Source organism: Prionailurus viverrinus, chromosome F2 (genome assembly GCF_022837055.1).
Source record: "Prionailurus viverrinus isolate Anna chromosome F2, UM_Priviv_1.0, whole genome shotgun sequence".
Lineage (NCBI taxonomy): Eukaryota > Metazoa > Chordata > Mammalia > Carnivora > Felidae > Prionailurus > Prionailurus viverrinus.
The window spans coordinates 83,020,765-83,036,154 of NC_062578.1; the positions used below are offsets into that span (position 1 = coordinate 83,020,765).

At 60.6% G+C, this 15,390-nt stretch overlaps 1 protein-coding gene across 5 annotated transcripts in view; it reads right to left on the reverse strand.

Annotated features, from left to right (window-relative positions):
- PLEC (plectin) overlaps positions 1 to 15,390 on the reverse strand; it is a 55,056-nt gene that overhangs the window by 37,271 nt on the left and 2,395 nt on the right. The window contains exon 1 of one of the 5 annotated variants that reach the window (XM_047842366.1): positions 14,626 to 14,773. The exons of 2 other annotated variants lie outside the window; for them this stretch is intronic. In XM_047842366.1, coding sequence (XP_047698322.1) covers positions 14,626 to 14,710 — 85 coding nt within the window. In that variant the 5' untranslated portion in view covers positions 14,711 to 14,773. Of the gene's footprint in view, positions 1 to 1,021; positions 1,104 to 14,625; positions 14,774 to 15,390 lie in introns of those variants that run through there. 2 more of the 5 variants (XM_047842367.1, XM_047842358.1) reach the window with 2 other exon arrangements.

Consider the following 15,390-nt stretch of genomic DNA (forward strand, 5'->3'; position numbering starts at 1 on the left):
TGGTTTGATTTCCCGACATCATCCCCCCAAATCCCCAAGCCGCCCCCCAAGCCAACCCATGCCCCCCCTCCCAAAATGACTCCAAGCCACCCCAAGGCCTCCCAAGCACTTGGACCTAAGGTCTCTCCTCCTACACGGGCCTGCACGAGGTGGCAGCCACGTGGGGCTCCGCAGAAAGGGGGCGGGGCATGGTAGGGAATCCCCCTCCCTCCCAGCAGCCCGGGCGCCCCCAGCGGCCGAGGGGAGCAGCAGGTAGGAGCCTGGAGCAAGATGTTCGCGGCAGCTTCCGCTGCTCCGCCACACCGCACCCCCCCCCCCCCCGCTCGCCCCTCTCCGCGCCTGGGTGGGGGCGCCCCCCACAAAGTCCCAGGGCTGGAAGGATGCCCCCTTTCTGCCCCGCCCCCACCCTGCAGAACCGCAGCCGCAGCGGCTGATTCGGCGCCGGGAGGGCCAAGGCGGGTAGGCAGGGCGGCCTCCTCCCCTCGCACTCCGGGCCCTCCAGGTTTCCAGGGCAACCAGTCGGAGCCCTCCGGCAGCCCCCGGCCCCCCCACCCCGGAACAAAGAGCCGCAGTGTGGACTTGCCCGGGGCCAGCCCGCCTGGCGCCTCCCCGCAGTGATACCCACTGCCCTGGCCTGTCCCCTCGGACGCTGGGCTTGCAGGGCGGCAGCGGGGCGGGGGCTCCGCAGAGTCCGGGAGGAAAAGGGGCGGACCCGCAGCCCAAGCCAGAGCTCACCTCCGACCCGCCTCCGCCGCTGCAGCAGCCCGCCCCGCCCCCCGACGCTCGCTGCAGGGCCGCAGGGCTGCGGCAAGAGTAGCCCCCGGCCAACCCCCGGCGGACCCCGACCAGCTGGAGCCCCGGCGGTGCACGGGCCTGGGGGCTCCTGCGGCCCCAGCTCCCCATCCCCAAGGCTACTCCAGGGGCAGCAGACCTTGACCGCGGCCCTGCGCGGGGCTGCACGCAGCTGGAGGTCACTGCCTGGTCCTCGCCCCCTGGCTCGGGCCCCGGCCCCGGCCCGCACCTTTGAGGGAGCTGATCTCCTGCTGGATGGCTCTCGAGGGGTCCATGTCTCCGTCGGGACTGAGGGCGGCGCGTCTGCCGCCACGCAGAGTCCAGCCCCGCAACGCACTGCCCCGGCCAGAGCCGCAGCCTGGGGGAGGAGCCGAGAGGCCCGGGGCGGAGCTTGCCAGCCAGGGGCGGGGCTTGGGCTGATCGATGCGCTTGGCACTGCAGCCCAGGCGCGAGCCCCCGCGGCGCGCCGCCCCCACCCTCCAGCCCCCACCTCGTGCGGCCAGACCCCGCTAACTCCAGCCAGACTGCGGGGCCCTAGGTGCGCTCCGACGGCCCACCCCCGGCCACCGCACAGTCCCTCACAGTGCCCTCTGGCTCGTTCGTGCACGGCCACTCACTCCTTGCAGGAGATACCCACAGGTCTGAGCCGCCCCGCGACCTCCTGGACCAGCACCCTGGTTGCGGCGGGTAGGTGGATCCCACCAGGGCAGGAGCCGGAGGCCTGCCCGCAGTGGTACCCTAGGACCCTAAATCAGCCCCTTCACCACCTTTCACGCCGCAGCGGCTCTGCCTGTGCCCACCCACCCCCCTCTCCCCTGGAGGCCAAGCCCTCCACACCCCCCCATTCTCCTCTGGGCCACCTCACTCAGTCCTATGACTCAAGATGTTCTCTCTACTCTGACTGCTAGGGTTTCATGTCCAGCAGGACTCCACACTGCACCCCAGCCTCTAGCTCTCCACTCAGCAGATCTCAATCAAGCTTGTCTTGGGATGCCCTCGTCCCCCCAGCTCCAGGTGCACCTCTATCCACCGTCCACAGTGCAGGCCACCCCCCTGGGGCTACTGTGCAAGCGCACATCCCTGCACGGCCAGCCCCACAGGTCCTGTGGCTCTACCTTCCAGCCTGTCCACCACTGCCACCATCAGTCCAGGCCCCAGCACATCTCCCGGCTCCCCCCACCCCTACTGTCGCTGTCACTGCTGAGGGGGTCAGTCTCCTAAGCCACAGCAGAAGACCGTCACTGCCAGCCTCTGGGGCAGAATGCGGGCATTGGCACTGGCAGGGCGGGGCCAGGGTGGAGTCTATATCATCGCACCTCACAAAGCCATAAAGCAGGAGCCGTGCTCACACCTAAGCTGTCAGCCCCAGGTGCACCCTGCCTTCCCACGCTGGTGGTGTCCTGTTGCCACAAGATGTGGCCAGCCTGCCTCAGTCTCCTTCCAGGCCGGGCCACCTCCTCCAAGCAGCCACCCTTATTGCCCGCAGGCCCGCTCGTCAGGTCAACCAGAGGAGTGTCCCAGACCTTTCACTGGTCCCCTCACATGGGGCTGCCCACCTGTAAGTGGTCACTGCAGTCCCCTGCGCTACGTGCAACCGGGGGCTTCCAGGAAAGTGGCGGCAGCCGGAAAATCCAGTGAAGAGGTGTCTTCAGCCTGCTGCTGCCGAACGTGCCCCAAACAGCAGCCGCAGTGTGGCCTCCGAAGTGGGGAGCAGCCACACGGACCCTGGAAAGGCTCCACAGGACACACTGGGCCTGTTCTTTGGTCCCTTCTCAGAGCAGGCTTCCCAGAGGAAGGGGCAGTGACGTCAGAGCCAAAAGACAGGCTGCCTCTAGCAAGCAAAGGAAGACAGACCACTCGTGCAAAGGCCCAGAGAAAGAGGAGAAGGGTCCGGTCAGCCCCAAAGACTAGAGATGGCCAGAGCAGGGAGAAAGGGGCTGGAAACAGCTGTCAGTGGGTTTCACCAAGCTAGGGAGGTCCCTCAAACTACCTTGGACAAGGGCCCCGGGGGCAAGAGATATGGGCAGTGAGGAGGAAAGGGCGCAGGTTATCCAGGTCCCATGGGAGAGACGGGAAGGTTCTGTCCCCCACCTACATCCTCAGCCTTTACCGACCTCGCTGCCCAGGAGGCCTCATCTCCAGGTCCTCAACAGGGCAGATGGCCTGACCCAGCAGCATGGCTCTCTCATGCCCAACTAGGGCCCTAGCAGGTCACCCGGGCCACGGACTCTCACCCCGAACGAGGCCAAACCCTCTTGAAGCTTTCTGCAAATTCCAGGAGGCAGCACACGCCCTCGGGATCCCTGGGACCTGAGCTGAGCCCTAACACCACAACCAGGTGCTCCCTCCTTCCCAGACCCCCCATCTGGAACAAAGCCCTCCTCACAAGTCGCGGAAGATGCCGACAGGCCGAGTCATGGGCCAGGGCCAAGGAAGCACCCCTGCCCCTGCCCCCACGCAACCTCATCTGCCATCTGGATAGTCCTACTGCTCCCAAGACCCCACCCGCCCTCAGCCTGGCACTCCTCCCTACGGTTCCCCAGCTTCAAACCTGCCCCCCACCGCCCCACGGCAGCCTGCCCTGCGGGGGGGGCCCCCAGCAGGGGATCCAGGCGGTCCCACACAGGTCGTGCCAGCAGAGACCTTCCACTTAGGGTCCCCGACAATCACCCGGCGAAGGCCTGGCCCAGTGAAACCCCACAGACTGTGCCCCGCAAGTGTGAGCACGGGGGCCGTCTCGCCCCACAGCCACGGCCCAGCGTCTGCCTACACCTCGGGAAGCTTCGGGCCGGGGCAGGAGCCAAACGTCCCGCCTGGGAAGCCGCCCCTTGCAGGATGATGACAGCAGGAAGCCAGCCAGGCCAGCAGCTCTGGGAGGCCCCGGGGAAGTCTAGGCCCACTGCAGCAGCAGGCTGGGTGCCCGCCAGGGCTCCCGGACACCCTGGCGAAGGCTTTCACCTTGGGCCCCGTCCAGCTGTCTCCGTGCAGCCCCGCTCAAGAACAGCATGGTTACCAGGCATCTGCCAGAGACGGCTGTGGGATGCCGGCTCCCACCCCCACGTCCCCCGCTCCGTCATTCTGCCCTCGAATATCTTCCAACGCCGTCCTCGTTCCCACCCCCAGCGCCTCCACCGCTGCACGGGGCCTGGCGAGCACCTCTCTCACCTCCCGGTGGCCCACGCTGTCCCACTTCCAGGACTCTGCCATAGCAGCCAGGCCACTTCTGCACACGGGCCAGGTCCCTCCACAATCCTGCTGCCCACCCCCCACCCCCCACCACCACCACCTGGGCACCTGGGCGGCTCAGTTGGTTAAGCGTCTGACTTTGGCCCAGGTCATGACCTCACGGCTGGTGGGTTCGAGCCCCGGGTCGGGCTCTGCTGACAGCTCGGAGCCCGGAGCCTGCTTTGGATTCTGTGTCTCCCTCTCTCTCTCTCTATCCCTCCCCCGCTCTCACTCTGTCTCTGTCTCTCAAAAATGAATAAAAAACATTAAAAAAAATTTTTTTAATGTAATAGAAAAAAACCCTTCATTTGCAATGCTAGATATAAACCCCTCTAGAATGAGACAAAAATCAGAACTGAAGCGCAGAAGGGCCCCCCAGGCATAAAAACTGGGGCCCACGAAGGGGGGACTCATGCTCCCCCAGCTCACCCCTGCATTCATGCTAACTCCAGATCTCATCACCCCTCCCGCTGGGACAGCCACCTCAGCCCCTCACTCACGGAGCATCAAGGTTCCGTGGTCTGCCTGAAGCCCTACCGTGGCTGCTGGGTGGGGGGAGGGAGGGGCTCTACCGTGGGTGCCGTGGGTGCCATGGGTGCCGTGGGTGACGGGCAGGGAGAGGAGGGAGTCCCCAGGGACTGCAGCAGACTCAAGTGCAGGACCCAGCAAACATCTCAGAAACCCCTTAAACGCTGTGTTAGAACAGAAAACGCCCACCTGCTGCTCCAGCAGGGCAAGCACGTGAGAAGTCTTCCTAGCTTGTCCCCTCCCACCCACACGCAGCCTGGGAGTCACCGTTGCTGGCTTCCTGTTTATTCCTCTCCAGTTTCTTTATGGAAAATCAAGCAAATACAAACACGATTCTTGATTTTTCTCCTTTTAACACAAAAAGTGACACCTCCCGTGTCCTGCCTGATCCTCGGTTTTCCATCAGTCCCCCACCCCACCCCCGGAGGCCTGTCACCCGGGAGGCCCCTCGGGAGCATGGTTCCCAGCGGTGCTCGATCTGATCAGATTGGATGGGATGTGCACCGTCACTGGCTTGGCTCCCACAGCTTTACCAATACAATCCAGAAATCCAAGTTTTTGGATTTTTGCCAATCTGATAGGTAAAAACTTGTATCTTGGTGCAGACAAGGCTTACATTTTACACACCACTGACCCAGAAATTCTATTTCAAACGAATGTCATAGATACACCCGACAACCCAGCTCCAAAGCCACTTCTTGCAGCAAAAAGCAAAAAATTAAAACAACCGAAAAACCAAAAATAACCCGAATGTTCTCTTAGAGGGCATTAGTTTAAATAGGATGTGGTTACCCTACAAAGGAATATTATGTTACGTGATATATTGTAAATAGATGTTATAGAAAGATGTTCCTGTTGTGACATTAAGTAAAAGAGAAGTTACGTGTGTCTAAAAATACTCTATAATACCAAATTATAAAATCATAAACTAAACCGTACTACAAAATGCTATGCATTTTTTTTTTTAAACAACAAGCACAAAATAAAGAGATGTGAAAGTTTTATGATACATCAACCAACACCGGAGGGACACTTGGGGGGAGAGCTTGGAGTGGCGACCCTGAAAAAGGACCTTTTCACGTCTGAACCCCTGGTGCCTACAACCGACTGTGACCTTATTTGGAAATTGGGTCTTTGCAGATGTTACTAAGTGAAGGGTCTCAAGATGAGATCACCCTGGATCACGTGGGTGGGCCCTCGACCCAGTAGCAGGCGTCCTTAAGAGAGACAGAAGAGACCCTAGGAGGAAAAGCCCCAGAAACCAGGCAATGCCAGCAGCCACCAGAAGCTGGAAGAGGTGAGGAAGTCCTCTAGAGCCTCCCAAGAAAGTGTGGCCAACACGCTGACTTTGGACTTCTAACCTCCAGAACAGAGTCGATACATTTCTGGTTCTTAGACCACATGTTTGTGGTAATTTGCTACGGCAGACACAGGAGACCGGTCAAGGTTTCGTTACGGGGCACGGTGAGCAACACCTAAGAGTGTGGACGAGGCTTCGGAATCGGGCAGTGGACTGAAGAACATGCCGGAAAAAGCCCGGGCTGCGGTGAGCCGCTGGTGGAAACCCAGATGCTGGAGGCGATGCTGGTGGGGACTCAGAAGGAGGAAAGGGACGCGCACTGGAAAGCGGACGAAGGAGACCGCTATGGAACAGCGGCAGGAAACGCGACTGGACGCTGTCCTGCTGCTAGGTGGAGGCCGAACTTGCGAGTGGTGAACTTGGGCCTTTAGCCGAGGAGATTCCCGGGGGAAGCGGGAGGGGTGACCCACCTCCTCTTGCAGCGCATGGGAAAGATCAGAAAGATAGAGAGGAAAGACACAAGTTGTGGAAGGGGCTGTTACGCAAAAAGGGAACCGGCACTGGTGACCCAGGAAGGTCACAACCTGTTCAGGTGGCAGAACGTGTACCTGGTGGGAAGGCGGGCCCTGGAGAGAGTGCCAAGGCCGCGACCACACAGCCCCTGCTGACCAGGTTAGTCGTCTGGCCCCCTGGTCCAGTCAACCGTCTCCGCAGAAGCCGGGAACGGAGAGAGGTCACCCAGAAAAGTCCCGTGGAGAACCCTCTTGTCCGGAGCCACGGATCCCTGTGACACACAAGGTCTGTGAGAATGTTGTAGGAGCAGAAACACCACCAGCTGGGACGGAAGGGGGCAGAGGCAGGATGCAAGGACGGAAGGTGGTTAGCATTCTCATGTGCTCGCAGGTTAGCTCGTGGGCTGGCCCACAAGGACAAGGAGTAGGGGACCCCAGAGCAGAGGCCAGGGGCGGAGGCCGGACAGCAGAGCATCAAGCCAGAGAGGAGTTTTCTCAGGAATTTGCCCTGTGGGTTCAAACTTGCTGGGGACTGGTCAGCCCTCTATCCCTTTCTATTTCCCCCCTTTTGGAATGGGGGTGTCTATTCTATGCCAGTCCCACCACTGTCTTCTGGAAGCGTTAAGACTGGCTGGCTAGTTTCACAAATCCACAGACAGACAGACAGGAGTTTTGCCCCAGGGACCATGTCCAGACCCTCACCGATATCGGATCAGATGAATGTAGTCTGTACGTGACAGACGTGGAATTGGGGGGGCGGGGGGCACTGGTTTCAATGGTGGTCCCCAAAATACATGTCTACCTCCAAATCCCTAGAGCCCACGAATGTTATCTTACTTGGAAAAGGGGGGGTCTTTGCAGTTATAATTAAGGATCTTGAAATAAGATCGTCCTGGATTACTCAGGGAGGCCCCAAGTGCAAGGACACGTATGCCTACAAGAGACAGAGGCAGGACACAGGGGGAGGCCATGTTGAAGACGGAGGCAGGTACTGGACAGAGGCCATCACAAGCCAGGGAACGCCAACGGCCACCAGGGTCTGCCCCAGAGCCTCCGAGGGAGCACGGCCCTGCCGATACCTGGATTCTGGACTTGTGGCCTCCAAAGGGTGGGAGAGCAAAGTTCTGTTGTTTCGGGCCACCGGCCACCGGATGCTGGCAACTTACTCCAGCAGCCGCAGGAACCTACCACAGGGCTGTCTGTCCTCGTAAGCAGGCGCGAGTTGCTAAGGAGACAACAGCAAAGCCCACCCACGTCCCTCAGGGCCACCTCGGTGCCTATTCTATAAGCTTTCCCTGCCGCCTTTCGCCTAATAAGGAAGGGGGAAAGGATACGTTTCAAAAGTTCAAAATACACACTCACTTGAAAAACCAAAGAACGGAAAAAAGACATAAGAGACACCTCTTTCTGGTTTCCCACAGCTGCCTCACACCTGCACCCCGCACCCTCCGGGGGGTCCCCCCTAACCCCACCGTCCTGGCCACCAGCCCGTCTGAACCCAGACCCCAGACCAGCTACAGCAGACACCTTCTAGAGTCTTCCTTTCCTGAAGAATTGGTTCCGGATCTGTCCCCGGCCCCGAAGCCACAGCGGGCAGCAGAGCATCCCTCCCATCCTGTCCTTGGCCCCACAACCCCTCTGCCTCAGGACGGCAGTAAAGGTCCCTGCCGAGAGCTGACCACCTGGACAGGACAACCCTTCTGCAGCTAAGCCTGGCCCCAAGCTGTCCTGGAGCAGAAGAGGGGAGGAGAGGAGAGAGAGCAGGCCCCACAGCCTCCTGTCCCACATCTTCTGAGTGGGCACCTTCCTCCCTGCTCACCCCACATGGCCCTCAATGGCAAGGGGTGATCACATTCAGCCCCACACGTGTGGACGGGCCCAGCACCCCACGGTGCCCACGACGCCGAAGGCCACAGATGCCCCTCCGGGCCAAGGCCTCCCCTGCCCCAGGGACCTCAGGCCAGTGCTCCGCCTGCCTCCTCTCTGTCCTGGAGGACGTCCTCCCTCCCACGCCGCTGGACATCTCACAGCCCCACACGACCCTCGGCACCTCCAGCCCGACGACATCCCCAAACGGATCTCACCAAGGCCCCCAGTGTCCCTTATCATCAAGTGTTGGGCACTCTTTGGGCCTCATCCTGCTCGAGACCCCTCGCCCAGGCGGCCTTCTGGCTTGTCACCCCTTCCCCGGGGCCCCCAGTATAAGGCTCTGCCCCTGCCCCCGGCTCTGCTTGTCCAGCCCATGCCCCGGGCTCGGAGCATGGGCCTCTTCTCCTCCTTGTGGGGGCCCTGGGGTGCTGTCCCCAGCCTGGCGTCTGCCTCCCAGGGTCCCCGCGTGCTCACTCACCTGCAGCCCGGACGCCCTCGTCCACGCTCCCGTTGTCCCGCCCTCTGGACCTCCGCCCACCAGCACCCCGCCTGCCGCCACCTCAGCACCTCCGCGCCTCTCCTCAGCCACTTGTCTGGGAGCACCCAGGAGTCACCATGCCACCAGGACCCCCACAGGGCTCCGGCTGGGGGCCCGCCTTTCCCTCCCCTCCGTCCCCTCACTTTTAAGCCACGCTTGTCACATAACACAGGTGCAGCAGGACACAGACCTGGCCCTCAGAAAGCTGTCTGGTGGGAAAGGAGATATTTAAAGTCCTCTCTGTCACCCACCAACCCAAGTCTGGACCCGGAGCGTGACACCCCAAGACTCCAGCCCACCTCTCAGCCCAAAGCAAATGCTGACGGATTCAAGAGGTTTCGTTAGAAAACAAAAACAAGGGGCGCCTGGGTGGCTCAGTCGGTTAAGCGGCCGACTTCGGCTCAGGTCGTGATCTCGCGGTCCGTGAGCTCGAGCCCCGCGTCCGGCTCTGTGCTGACAGCTCAGAGCCTGGAGCCTGTTTCGGATTCTGTGTCTCCCTCTCTCTGCCCCTCCCCCGTTCATGCTCTGTCTCTCTGTCTCAAAAATAAATAAACATTAAAAAAAAAAAAAAAAAAGAGGCCGACTTCGGCTCAGGTCACGATCTCGCTGTCCATGAGTTCAAGCCCCGCGTCGGGCTCTGTGCTGGCAGCTCAGAGCCTGGAGCCTGTTTCAGATTCTGTGTCTCCCTCTCTCTCTGACCCTCCCCCATTCATGCTCTGTCTCTCTCTGTCTCAAAAATAAATAAACGTTAAAAAAAAAATTAAAAAAAAAAAAGAATCAAAGAATGCAAATTAAAACAGTTAGGATTTTCTCATCAATCAACTGGCAAGGAATCGGAGGACTAGTTTGTCTTATATCCTGCATTCACCTATGTCAGAGGGCAATCCAGAAATATAATGATTTTTAACGATGAGCCCAAATGTCCACGTAAAGGGACCCGGTAAATAAACTGTGGTATTTCCATGTAATGGAATATTTAGTATCCATTACATTTTTTTAAAAGGGGGGTGGGGCATTGGGATGGCTCAGTTGGTGAAACCTCCCACTCTTGACTTTGGCTCAGGTTGTCATGTCACGGTTGTTGAGATCGAGCCCCGAGTAGGACTCCTTCACTGAGCACAGAGCCTGCCTGGGATTGTCTCTCCCCCCACCCCTGCCCATCCCTCACTCACTCTTGCCTGTGTGCTCTCTCTCCCTTGCTCTCTGTCACTCTCTCTCTCAAAAATAAACACCAAAAAAAGAAAGAAAGAGAAAGCAAGCAAGCAAGCAAGCAAGCAAGCATGAGGGGCCAAGACCGTTGAATGGGAAAAGAGCAATCTTTTCAACAAATGGTGCTGGGACAACTGGAATCCCCATGTAAAAGATCAAGGTTGGATCTTCACGTCATGCCGTACTCAAAAAGGAATTCAAAACAGACCAAAGACCTAAATGTAAGGGCTAAAATGATCAAAATCTTGAAAGAACACATAGGCATAAATCTTCATGACTTAGGAATATGCAAGAATTTCTTAGAAATGATACCAAAAAGACAAGCGCTAAGAAAAAAATAGGTTAACTAGACTTGCCAGAATTAAAAATGTTTGTGCTTCAAAGGACAAGCACAGGAAAGTCAAAAGATAACCCATAGAATCACACAAGTTTGCAAATCATCTATCCGGGAAGGGACATGTATGTAGAATACATAAAGAACACTTACAACTGAACAGTAAAAAGACAAAAACCCAATTTAAAAATGGGCAAAGGATCTGGATAGACACGTCTCAAAAGAAGGGACACAAATCACCACTAAGCACAAGAGAAGGGGCTCAACATTATTAGCCACCGGAAAACGTAAATCCCAACCACAACGAGGTATCACTTCCACCCGCTAGGATCGAATGTCTATAATCTGAGAGGCAGATAATAGTAAGTGTCGGCGAGGACGTGAAGAAATTGGAGACCTCACACGCCGCTCAGGGGGACGCAGAAGGGTACAGCTGGGTGGAAAACAGTCTGGCAGCCCTTCTACCAGTTCAACATAGAATGACCACATGACCCAGCAAGCTCACTCCTTGGGACCTACCCAAGGCAGATGAAAGCATAGGCGTGCACCAACACTTGCACACAAGCGTTCAGGGCAGCATCACTCATAATAACCGACGGTGGAAACAACCCAAACGTCCACCGACTGATGCACAGATAAACAAGGCCTGAGGGGTCCACGCCATTCGGTATCACTCCGCCGAAAAAGGAATGAAGTCCCCTGACATGCTACGACATAGGCGGACCTTGAAAACATGAGGCTAAGTAAAAGAAGCCAGGTGCAAAATGGTTTGATTCCATTTATATGAAATGGCCAACAGAGGCCAATCCATAGATACGGCAGGTGGAGCAGGGTTTGCCAGGGGCTGAGGTGTGAATGTAAGTGTTCTGGAATTGACTATAGTGGTGGTCTCATGAGCCTATTAACACGCTACAAACCATTGATCTCTCTCTCTCTCTCTCTCTCTCTCTCTCTCTCTCTCACACACACACACACACACACACACACACAGTGAGACTGGGGCCAGACATGTGACTTTAACTGTTTCTCTGTGTACTTCCATAGTGCTTGCTTGTTTTCTTTTCTTTTCTTTCTTTTTCTTTCTTTGTTTTCTTTTCTTTCTTTACTTTTGACAGTGAACACACACCAAAAGTGCTCTCCAAAGCCCAAATAACTGCTAGCCTCCGCTCCCTCCAGCTGAGCTCTGGCCCCCAAAGATGCCACCCCATGCTATCACCCCCTCACCCATCCAGCACCCTGCAAATGCTGGCTGAGGGCCCGGGGCTGGTGCCAGGGACACACATAACCCAGCTCAGAGTCCAGGACCGGAAAAGGTGAGACATGTGAGGAAAGTGCCGGGCGTGACGGCAGCCCTGCCAGGGAGCTGGGGAAGCCCCTCCAGCTGAGTCTTAAGAAAGCACAAGACAGGCGTTGGGCACGTGGCCCCCCCCTCCCAGTGACCTTCCAGAGCCATCTTCTCCAACCCCCTGCCTGGAGGCCCTGCCCCCATGCTCCCCTACGCTCTCCACGCCCTGCCCCTCCCGGACCGTCACAGCAGCTTTATCGACACCCCAAGGCACCCCAAGTGCCACCCACGCTTGGACCCACGCTGACTCTGTTACCGCCCTGCCCCCAGCCTGACGGGACAAGCCTGAAGTCTCCACCCTGGCTGCCTGGGCCCTCCTGGCTAGCCCCACTCCCCACTCCCTGCCCTGACCCCATGGCCCCCGACCCCCGCACACGCCACTACTGGGGGACTTGGGCCGCTCCTTTACAAACACCCTTACCCCAATCACCTGACCCACCTGGATTCTCCTGCACCCCAAACCGTTCCCACACCCAGCCTCTGAATTGCGGCAGGCCAGGCTGTGGGGAGCTGGGGGTCGGGACCCCTCCACACAGCCCCTCAGCACAGGAGGCTCTCCCATAGGGCCCCCAGAGCTTTCCGGCCACCACGGGCCCAGCCACTCCTGCCCCACACGGAATCCGCCTCAGACAGAAGGCAGGGAGGATGGGGAGGGGCACGGGCTCAGGCGGACAGGAAATTGAGAATGTTCTGGGAGGGGCAATGACCATGCAGGGTCACTGCCGGGGATTTCCAGGGGGAGAGCCCAGGAATGAGTGACACGTCCAGGGTAGCGCCCGGGGTGTTGTGGGACTGGGGAGGGAGACTATCCCTGGGGGGAGGGGCTGAGTGGCCACACTCAGGAGGGGCAGATGGGGAAGGAGCAGGGCAGGGGTGGGGCTGGGGAGTGAGTGCCAGCTTGGGGTAGAAATCAGGAGGCAGAAAGAAGCCAGAGCCCTCCGTGGGCCCAGCAGGGACCAGGAGTGCCCGGGCAGGGCTGGGTGGCAGTCCCCCAGGCAGAGACAGCTGGTGCTGTGCCAGGCCCCAGGAGAGGAGGGCTCTGGCCCCCGCCCCACCCACACGTTGGCTGACATCAGGCGCCATGCCTTCCTTCCCTCACTGGGGGAAGCCCTCCACCTCCAGGGACAGAATGGGCCTCAGTCCTCCGTGGTCCAAGGGGCTCACAATGGTCAGGCCTGCGGCCATGGCCCAGCCACCTCTGGCTTCCTCTAGGCTGCTCCTGGCCTTGGCCGTGGCCCTGGCCTGGCCACGGGCATCCCCCCGTCCCTCACCCAGAGGGGCTAAGGAGTCACAGGGGTGCCTCGTATGACACAGAAGTTCTCCTGACTCCCAGACCTGCACGGACGCCCCCCCGACCCCCGCCTTGCTACCCTACTTTAGCAGTGCTCAGCCGCCAGAGCCACACGCGCCCGGGGAACTGCCCCATGGCACTGGCAGGTCTGCTTCGGGAAGGTGCCCCTGCGCCCACAGGCAAGAGCCAGGCGAGAGTTGCCCTCTGCCCTCTTCACCTCTGTCCACCACATCCAGGATGCGGACACAGACTGAGACAGCCCCGTGTGTCTGACACCAAGCCTGGAGTCCAGGGAGCACGGGCGCTGAGATGGGACCCCCAGGGATCTGTCAGTGCTCACTCCTGGGAGGCAGGCCTCCACCCCAGGGAGCAGAGGGGACACGGCTACTCAGCCCAGGATGCCGCAGACTGATGCCCGGGACAGGCTCTGGAACCGCACGCACCTCTGCGACCTGATCATATCAAGGAAGGTTCTGGAACGGGCCACTATTTATTCTGTGTAGGCATCCTCACCGGAGTGTCCAGTTCATAAACAGTCTGTCCCAGGGTATGCCAGAGAGCTGTGACCCACGCGGGCCGCTGCTTCCTTGCCCGGGACCTATCCAGGGGGACCCCACCCCCAGCCCAAGGCTAGGCCAGCTGTGGAAGGTGAGAGCAGCGGCCGGCCGGCCCTCTGGGTAACTACCCCCCTCCCTCAGGAGCCCACTGTCACAGGATCACCTCTACCGGCACCAGGCAGACGAGCTGGAGAACCACACAGCACATCCACCTTGCCAGAGATCAAGCAAAGGCCGTGAGGGGAGGGTGGCCGGGCAGGGGTGAGCCCTAGGCCCTGTGAGACCTCTCTCCCTGCCTGGGTGAGGGCAGTGGGTAGAGAGCGAGGCCCTAGCAGGACCTCTCTCCCTGAGCTGCCCTTGGGGTCAGAGCCAGCAAAACCAGCCACGTGGAGCTGGAAACAGCTCTGGTCAGCTCTGCCCACGGCCCCCACCTCGACCCTCTCCAGCCACTCACTCTCAGGGCCCTAAGCCTCTGTGGGCCAGGAGCCAGGGCCACGTTGGTGCCTGCTAGAGCGACCCAGGCAGCTGACCGCAGTGAGGCCCCGGGCAGGTCCAGAGACCCTGGGGAGGGGGGAGGGGTTCTGTCAAAGCCACAGAGCCAGTTTCTCTGAGGAGGAAGAGAGGGTTGCTCTGTCTTCCCCAGCCCCCAGCTGCCCCCCGCCCCAGGGGACAGAGAAAGGCTGTGAGGAGCTCCTTGCCAGGGGAGGGTGTCAGCCTAGTTTGCTGGCCAGTTTGGGGAGGTGAGGAGAGGCCACAAGTATGTGACCCACTGCCAGGTGTGACGGCCGCCCCCACCCCACGCGGGGGCGGTGCCCTGCCGAGGGGCAGCGGACAGCTCAGCCTGGGCCCACGTGTCTGCTGGCCTCGGACCGGGGACACTGGACACCGGCCCCGCGAGCCCCCGCCCCGGCGCGGCCCACCCCACCGCCCGCGCCGCGAGATGCCCTATTAAGGGCATGACCGGCGGGGGCTCCGCCGGGCGCCGCAGCCTGCGGGTGTCGGGCGGGCCGGGCTCCGGCTGGGCGGCGACCGGACCGGCGGCCGCGGACAAGGGGTCAGAGGCCGGAGGACCCGCCGGGGCCCCGGCCGGACAGCAGGTCGCCCGCGGGGCGCGCGGGGCCCTACCTTTGTACTTCTCCCGCACCTCCTCGTAGGCCTGGATGAAGTCCAGCTCGTCGGGCGGCGGGCCGGGCGGCAGCCGGGCGGCCATCCCCGGGCGCGGGACGCGGCGGCGCAGAGCGGCCTCCAGCCCCGGCGGCCACTGTCCCCGCGGCCGCGCGCCGCTCAAAGGGGCGGCCCCGCCCCGCCCCCGCACCCAGGATGCCCCACGGGCGGGGCGGGGCCGGGCGAGGGGCCCTGGGGCCCGGGCCGCGCCGGGCAGGCTCGGGGCCGCGGGGCCACGCGCGTCCCGGGGCGCACGCCCCTCCCCGCCCCCGGCCGGGTCCCGGGCCTCGCGGCCCCTCCCCGCCGGCGACCTCACCTGGCCGCCCGCCGGCCCCACCCCCACCCCCGGCGCGCCCCTCCCCTCCGCCCTCCCGCCGCGAGGCTGAGGACTTGGTGTCTTCGAGGTAAAAAGAGCCCCCAGGACGAAACATGTAAGTATGAAAGGGCTGAAATAGGCGATTTGCGGAGGAAAGAAAACAAAACGTTTGGTAAAAACAGAAGACAAATTCTTTCCCGCCCCTGAAATGGGCACAGACCCCGTCGCCCGGGGGGACAACGGTCCGGGTGGGGCGCCCCTGGCAGTCCTGCACCCCAGCCTTCAGGGCTGCTACCCCGTGACCAGAATCGGTCACGGAGATCCGTCCTAGCACAAAGGTCGTGCGCGAGGGTCGCGCCCTGCGGCCCTGACGGCAGCACAGCTCCTGGCAGGGACTGCTGAAGTCCCCC